General features: G+C 36.4%; 1 protein-coding gene across 1 annotated transcript; it reads right to left on the bottom strand.

Moving 5' to 3' along the window:
• Positions 1 to 3,456: 3,456 nt before the first annotated feature.
• On the bottom strand, positions 3,457 to 7,839 carry LOC105389537 (glutathione S-transferase 1-like). Its single transcript, XM_011560667.3, has 5 exons — positions 7,693 to 7,839; positions 6,671 to 6,818; positions 6,083 to 6,283; positions 5,543 to 5,751; positions 3,457 to 4,667 (listed from the first exon to the last, which is right to left on the bottom strand). The coding sequence occupies exons 2-5, from the start codon at positions 6,812 to 6,814 to the stop codon at positions 4,550 to 4,552; spliced, it is 672 nt and encodes a 223-aa protein (XP_011558969.2). The 5' UTR covers positions 6,815 to 6,818; positions 7,693 to 7,839; the 3' UTR covers positions 3,457 to 4,549.
• Between the last annotated feature and the right edge of the window lie 1,450 nt (positions 7,840 to 9,289).

Below are 9,289 nucleotides of genomic sequence, written 5' to 3' on the forward strand. Positions count from 1 at the left end.
AAAATGATCATGAACTACTGACGTAAAATTTCATAAAATAAAAACAACTAAAAAGTTACAAATAAAAAAATACAATTATAAACAAACGAAAAACCCGACTGTACGCTAAAAACATGAAAACAAGTCCCAATGTTAATGGAAAGTATCGCAGGCGGGGAACAACTTGACCGCCACTCAAGGCCGTTTTCTAAGTAACATTCAGCTAAATGGTGAACCCTCTGCTGGTCCCCGCCTACGATACTTTCCATTAACATTGGGACTTGTCAAGAAAACTCAACAGGGGTTTCCATACTAAAGTGAACAGGACTGAAAACCATCACACTTTTTACCTTTAAATTGCGCTAATTTTGTTAGTTTTTCTGTTGAATTTTGTCCACTTTTTCTGTTTGTTTTGGCCATATCTTGGTGATACCTAAATCGATTTGATATTGAAATATCTCATTTGAAAGCTTATAAGTTGACAATGTTTTAAGCTGAAGTGCACAAAAAATTGTTGTATGAAATTTTTTAATTTAACTTATTTCTTTTTAGGTTTTGAATATTTTTAAAAAATGTTTATGTATTTTGAGGTATTGTGTCTAATTAAAGTCAAATAATGCACATTTGATTATTTTAATAAGTTTATTAAGATGTTACTAGTTCAAAACAAACAAAAAAAGTATTGAAATATGGCTAGTTTTTTTTATTTTCGGTTTTAAACATGAAATTTTGGCAAAAATTCAAAAAATCTTTAAATATTAAATATCTTAGAAATGGTTAAGTTTCGGATAATGCATTATAGGGTACAATCGACTGGAAATGCCTTCCTCTATCACCTCCTGAAAGGATCAGGTCTACTTACCAATAACCCTGTATACCGCTTTTTCAATACCTTTAAGTACATTTTTTGGTAGCAGCATAATATTTTTACTTAATTTTAGGGTTTCGAACGTCAAAAGAAAAAAAGCAACCGTTATAGGATCTCTTTGTTGTCCGTCTGTCTGACTGACTGTCTGTCACCGCCCTTTTTCTCAGAAACTGGTAAAGATATCAAGCTGATATTTCGCATAGATGGGGAGTACCCCAAAAAAAATATTATGGTACTCCCTGTCCCACACAAGTAAATTGGGGCTTATATTTTTTCCAGTTATTTTGATGTGTATCCTTTTTTTTCTCTGTTGTTTTGTATAAGTATGTGTTTCTTTTCTTTATCTTCAAATCACGCCATCTATCGTTTGTTTTTTTTTGTGGCTACTGTCTATAGAAGAAATTCCGTCATTGACAATTTTACGTTACGAATTTATTTTTATTTATTTTATTTTTATTTTTACATTTTCGTGGAGAACCAACAGCATTTTGTTAATAAATAATTATTACTTATGAACACATAACAACTTGATGCCATTAACAGAATGAACTTAATAAACCCAGTAAACCTAACACATCCAGAGGAAAAATAAAATCTCTTTCTCTCTCTCTGAAAAACATACTTAATAGCCTAAACTCGATGCTTTTAGCTATTAACATCTTTGAAATAAAATTGAGCCACCACCGTGTTACTGCCCTCATCAGATCCTCACGAGACCATACCTCAACCAGCACCAAGAGACTGTATTTTTGATCCCTAACCTAATTATAGTAACTCCTTTACTTTACAGGCGATCACTTTATGGAATGATCTCCCATTAGACATCCGTAAAGCACCATCATTGGCTTCATTCAAAAGAATGCTGAAGGAACACTATCTTAGTATTTAACTGCACATGTTGTCTTGTTTTCGGAGCTCTTATTACCTATATTATTTCAGACTTACATATAGATATCCTATTAAATCTGATTATTATATTTATGTAGGTCTATGTAGTCTATTATAAAATATATATTATTATTTTAGGTATATAAGTATAAATACATGTAAGTTTATAGACTTAGTTTGTAGGGACTTATATAATAACTAAATAATTATTTTAATGTTTCCTTTATTATTCTTTAGTACACTTGACCCCTCTTTAATCAAAATATCCTTCCACCCTAAGGTTGTCTTGAAAAAATCGCTTTAAGCGATAAGACCGCCATTTTTGTACATAGTTTATAGTATTTAAGTTATGTAAGTTTCTTTTATGTGTGTGTGTACAAATAAAGAATATTCTATCTATCTATCTATCTAATGTTCGTGCGTATTGTTATCACTTAGATCCATTCGCTATATTCCTGCTCCTCATCAGACCTTTACGAGACTGTACGAGAATATTGCACACTATCTAATTTAATTTAATGTATTGAATATACTGGAAGAATTATGCTTCCTCAATTTCAAATCAAATTATGTTGGTGTCATAAAAGTTGAAAAAGTGCAATGACAACCAATGTGCAGTGATTTTGTATCTGTACACGATAAGATCGCGAGCTGTCAGTGCTGCCTAAACCGACGTGACCCTTCTTTGGAGGCCAGCGGCCAACTGAGTCAAACGTCACTTGTGTTTATGATTTTATAACACAGAAAGCCGCCATAGATATTTGTATGAAGATTTGAGGGAAAAAAATTGCTCAAGTTTGGGATTAATTTACACAAAATAAGTGTGTGTTTATTAAAAAACAAGGTATTTAGCGCCTAGTCCAAGCCTTTAACTTTATAATATGATAAAAATCATATGAAAATTCTTAATAATTACGACAAAGTTGTTACAATACGGGAGTGTGATTTTCTGGTTTTTCGTCATATTCTGAATTTTATTTCCAGTGATCCATAATCATTTACTTGAATTCGAATCATTCAGCACCTAGCTAGACTCTTCAACTACCCGTGTGATTTTTTTCAAGGCTGTAGAGCATCATTTACTACATAATTCTATGACAATGCCAACCCTCGATTCCCTATTGCAGACCCTTAAACCGGAGAAAGCTCTCAGCTCTTCGTTTTGTTTTCATGTCATGTTACAGCTATGTACCGACGTTTGTGGTACTGTTTCACTGTGCGATCGTCACTTAGCGCCAATTTAGTAATACTATCGTATTACGCTTCATATAAAATACTAGACCGAAACATTCGATTAAAAAAACGGGCCCGACAGCTGACAAGCTCTGAAAGAATGAAAAGCGAAATGCACATTATCTGTACGATTTACATAAATTTCGGAAGCTTCTTTAATTATATAGTTAATAGATAAAAAAATAAATATACATACTTAATTCGGTATATAATTATTATGTTAATTAGGTACTTTCAAACGTTTCATCACATGAAGCAATGACATAGTACTATCTATTTATTTATTTATTTATTAAAGATACACCAGCAGCATACATATTATTACAGTTTTAAAACATACATTGAAAGAAGGTCTTACAATCTAATACGATCTACATAAGTATAGTATACACCATAATTTTTAAACAGTTATATTTCTGTTCGTAGCCTAAACCTGATGATTTAACCATACGAAGATAAAGGATAGCATTATTAATACAAACAAAAGCTTCTTGTTGATATATTTTTGTATTTTAAAATGTGAATTAATCATAACATGCGGTCTTTGACAAACCATAAACGAACAAGATATCTCATAAAAAAACAAAGCTTTCGTCATCACTTATTTCAGTAACAAAAAAACCTAGGTATAAGTATTACAAAAAATAATGCACAGAGAGGTAGTAGAGCTTCTTATTATTAAAAAATACCTAATAAATGCATGAAAATGTTTAGTAATCACAATAATAACAATATTGTCCCACCTATATTTAGATTCTTTAGGTTTAATACCTAATCCCAGGGATTATTATTTTGTCAAATTTAGTTCGTAGGTATAGCAAATGATTGTTATTGGAACTAAATTTTATAATACCAAATGAATGTAATGAAAATTATAGCATAAAATAAATATTATGAACAAAATTCTAGCAGGTACACTAACCAGACTAACCACGTACGGTCAGTTGCATAAGTAGCTATACACTTCTGTACCTTGTCAAACTGCTGACGATCCGTCAATGTTTCAATGAATCGATAAGCGGTTTCTTGGGTTTCAGATTGACAAGGTACAAAATGTTTAGCTACTTATGCAGCCTGACTGTACAGTCAACTTCATTACTAGGTGTACTATACTTATACTTTTGTACCGTGTCAAACTAACAAACTGTCTATTCATTCAAACATTCAGTTGGTCAGTTTGACAAGGATTAGCTACTAATGAAGCTGACCGTACTGATGCATATACGAAACCTTTAGCTCCAATTTCACAATAGTCGGTTAAATCGTAACCAGGTATTGGTTTATCAATTATACGTCATCTCCATACGTACTAAATTTTTGACAGATGTGTCAAAAGTCAACCAATAATACCTGGTTATGCTCTAACCGACAATGGAGAAATTGGCACTTAGGGCCCGAACACAACAATGCATTGGGACTTCGTCGCATCGCAAAAATTCTTCACGGTATTCATAGTTTTTCAGTGCAAATGCTTGATTACTGTCGCAGATTTTTTCTTTGGGAGTGTTGCGACGTCAAATAGCAGTGTTCTGTAGGTGCGCTTAGAGTTACTTAAATAAACTATTGTGTCGTATCTGCAGTCTACTTGGCTGCGGCCTTCTTCGCCTTAAACTCCTTGATGAAGGCGCGGAACTTGCCCAGCCCGGCCAGGTTCTCCTCCTCGTAGCCCTCCACTGAGCTCTTCAGGTGCTCGTACCATCTGGAACGTTCCATACAATCATCAGTATAATGTAGCTAAATTTATTGATACCGTCAGTCCACTCAGTCCATCACCCCAGCCAAAAAAATATAACTAGTGCCCCAGCTTAAAAGCACGACAACAGGCCCTGTAGTATCATCTAATATCTAGCGGACTAGTAATATAATTGTCAGCACATCATTGACATGCTTTTAGGCTGTGTTCCCAGTAGGCAAACCCGTTACTAGGCCACTATCAAATTGTTTACGTAGGTAGCCTTGTAGGATTTTATGAGCAGCTCTATTGTGTACAATATGGTCACTTTGGTGCCATTTTGGTGGTCTGTTGTTCACTGAAATGATAGTGACTACGATAAGTAAAATAAATTGAGGTGATATCTTAATAGACGGCAATAACACATTGGATATTCTTATATGCAATGGATACTACAGTCTCATCTAGTTTAAAAATAGCCTTAAAAGCCAGCCAGACACATTATACTGAACTACAATACAAAATAACAAAAATCTTTATCCTCAACATCAAATTGGCATAGTGAAGGTCTTAGTACCTATATTTAAACTCCACGAGTAAACAATTCCTCACGCCGGCTTCGGTCGGCGGTGCGCAATGTAAACATAGGAAGGTACATTAGGCGACCATTTAAACTTTATTGATGTTGCCTTATTTGGTAATGATGATTGTATTTTGTATTTCGCATGCTTAGGATGACTTTTAGAAATAAACTTCTTTTAAAAGTGAATTATTCTAAAAACCCCCATTTGCAAGTCCGTGATGATTCGCGATATGGCCAGAATAGCATTTTCAATATTCACCCGAGATAGTTAATGTCCGTAACTCGGGAATCGATAACCTGAATTCTACTAAAAACTTACTTGTCAATGTTGGGGTATTGCTTGAAGTCAATGATCTCCCAGAGATCGATGGTAGAGACGGTGACCACGAGGGTCAAGTCAGCGATGGTGAGGTTGGGACCCGCTGCGTACTTGGACTCCCCCAGGAAATGGTTCAGGTGGGCCAGAGCCTCGTGCAACTTCTTCAGAAGTTCTGGGTTTTCAGGGGCAGTGCCGAATATTTGGGGGTACTGAAAAGGTAGGTAAGTTTGTGTTTTTGAGTTCTCTACTATACAATTAACGAGCACCACAAAATATAACTTTTTAGGGTGATGAAAGTCCACGGCAACCATTCGTCTATTCCATATGCTTGTGCAAATATGCAGGGATTTCAAAATATCTTCAAAGTTAATGTAATAAACTCAAATCCCACTTCGTCTACTGCGAAGGAACGAGTTAGTTCATTATCATTATAAGAGAATAGAGGTCAACTTCTGGACATAAGCCTAGGCGTCCAACCAGCGGACTGAAAGGCGTCTCACGGTACTTTTCCTGTCCGAACGAAAGTAAAAAGGTACTCACAAAGTAAACAGCATATCTATCGTACAGAGTGCCCAAATCGAAGTCCAGTCTCTGGTCGACCAGAGCCCTGGCTTTAGGCTCTTCAGGGTACAGAGAGGTCCCCTTGCCGTACTTGTTGACGAGGTAGCGCATGATGGTGCGGGACTCCCAGAGAGTGAACCCGTCGTCCACGATTGTCGGGATCGTGTGCTGAGGGTTGATCTGGAAGTGGGATGATAGAACCATATTATAATAATTATTACACATAGTATGTGGTACGGATTGTAACGACTGATCATACACAATGTAAGTTAAGAGCATCCTCTGTAGCGTATCAGCTGTACCACGTGACTGCGATACCAATCTGACTGGCTAATCCTTTCATCACAGTGGTAACCTCTATCCCTCTAGTGTCAGACACTTTAAGAAGAAAATTTATACTTACATCATGTAGATGAGTCATAGGTTCGGTTCGGTTTCCGTCAAAATGGCGGAAGCTGACCTTTCCAACTCATCGTTCTGATTATACACCACCGGCACCTTTAATATGTGCCCTAAGCATTTATGAATGTGGTCACCAAATGGTAGACATCCTGAACAGTTCATTACCTTCGTGAACTCCGGCTTCAGATGCTCTCCAGCCATCAGATCCACGAGGTGCAGGTTGACTGGCACGCCCAGCGCCCGCGCAGTCAGGCGTACGGCGCGGCACGGGGCCGAGCTGGGCATCTCGTACAGGTCTATGGCTGGCATGGTGCTGGCAGGCAAGAGACGAGGTTAGTTACGTTCGAATTTTTAAAATGTTCTATTCATAAAATCTACCCACATGATGTTATTATTATGTCGAAACTGGAAGATTAGATAGCAGGGTGAAAATTTTATACAGTCAGCATGACTTTTACTGAATCATAGCACTCATCGATTTTGGATGATAGTTGATAATACCCTAAGATAATACCTAATGTTATTTATTTAGATAGATTGGTACTTATCTATGAGTCACTCTAAAACAGGCAAGTATACCCTGATAAGTGTAACATGACATAATCAGGGAACCATAATTTATTGGCTCTCGATCACATACAATGAGATAGCGTGTGGTTAGCTCAGCATCAGGGAGGTCACCCTAGCTTACGAAGAACTAAGTTTCGGAGCCCTGCCGATGCCGCGCCGCCGCCGTGCCGCTCCGCTAACCACGACTCTATATCTCTCGTTCGTTTTATGTCAAGGTAGAGTAACCCACCAGCTAGCGCACCAAAACTTAGTTTTTAGCTAGAGTTTTCGAGACCAGTTTTCTTTTAAATTTTCCGTACTTAACTAACTAGATAAACCTAAATATGTATACCTTATTTCAAACCCTTTAATAGGTGGTATCTTGCTAAGTAGGTACCAGGGTACCTGATACATTACCTGTAATTGGGTATAAGTACTTTACTTACAGCACCTAGATAAATAACTATGTACCTAATGTATAATTATTATAGGTAAGTACCTCTTCTCTTCCTACTTCCAAGCGGATTCATTTTAGCACAAATATAATGAATAACTATGATGGTAAGTACGGTATAATTTATCTGTTGCCAGCTAGTGCACTGATAAAATTTCTGTCTATAAAAAACTATCATACTTACAGATTTTAGTCAAATAATGTTCCAAGCGACACAAACACGGACCGCACCTCGTGAACACTCAATGAATGAATGAATAGCGTGGTGTTTGTAGAGCAATATACAGCCGAAAGATAAAAATAAATACAAAAAAATATAATCACATACCTACCTATACTGCTGCATAATAGTAGATAAGCAGGTATAACGCGACGTTCGTACGAAATTCGGAATACCTACAAGGTCAACAGTTGTTTACTATTGGGCCAGTGTGGGATTCGCAGATCTAGTTACATAACTACTTATCGTTCCTAACCCGCACTAAACTGTATGATGATGACGGTAGTAGGAGTGTGGTAATCTGGAGTCTATTGTATTTATTTATATGTTTGTAATTTAAATGTTCGCGCACATTTTGACGGGGCGCAGAGTGTAGGACCGCATCGCAATGTTCTATACCAAGCATTACATGCCAGACCTAGGAAGTTATTTCCGGAGCCAAACTTTTGCAGCCACATCTTATCCGTAGACCTAGGCCAAGATAAATAGACGAAACTAAGACGGAGTCTTAGCTCATAGAGAAAAAATAAACAATTGTGTAAAGAGTGCCATCTGGAGGAGTTTTTTGTCATACTCTATACGTCATACTGAGCCTACAACGCCATCTCCTTATATTGCTCAACCTCATTGTACATACATACAGGGTGCCCTGTTGGAACACCCTGTATATATAGATATTGTTATCACAAGTTAATAGCCGGATCTCCACCAAACGATCCAATGCGATCCGATCGCCCGATCCAAGAAGTTTAGTATGTAAGATTCCTTGGATCGCGCGATCGGATCGCGTTGGATCGTCTGGTGGGGATCCGGCTATTAACTTCAATCAATAAAGATATAAGACATATTTGCGTTGACGTAGTTACACCACACAACAGTTATTACATTTATCAGCTAAATTTAAGTTCAATCTATTTATGTACCTACCTACATGCAACAATAAATAAAAAACAAATTATTATATAATTCTTTATTACCTCGCATATAACAATGTTTCAGTTCAGTTTTGTTCATGTCACTTGAAAAATAATATGCGAGTGGGTGTGTGTATTCCTTTCACCATGAAAACCAATTCATGTTTTGCTAGTTTATGTTTCCCAAGAGAAGCAAATCTTGTCACTTGTGGTGATAAAGTCATTTCGTCCAATAGTGCATCATTTATCCTCGCGAGGCAAATCTTTGACGACATTTATCAGTTTGTTACACATAGTATTTTAATCTAATCAAATCAAATCAAATCAAATATTTTATTGCCATCAAGTGTACATTAATGATCTTAAAATAATATAGTACTTACAACTTGATACCCATAGTGGGCACTGCAAATTCCCTTAAAGCTAGTAACGTAACGGCACCAGTAATGGACACCTTAAGGATTTTTTACAACTGTTTTGGCTGATACTCGCTCAGTTTTTGAGTTAGAATATTGAAAGTTGGTATGAATCGTAGGAATATCTTGCCGTTTAAGATGAATGTACACTAGCTCGATTTAAACTATTAGTATTTCATGAAATTGCATATTTGTAAAATATGTCCTAAAACCACAGTAATGGACACCCAA

This window comes from Plutella xylostella, chromosome 6, assembly GCF_932276165.1.
Source record: "Plutella xylostella chromosome 6, ilPluXylo3.1, whole genome shotgun sequence".
NCBI lineage: Eukaryota > Metazoa > Arthropoda > Insecta > Lepidoptera > Plutellidae > Plutella > Plutella xylostella.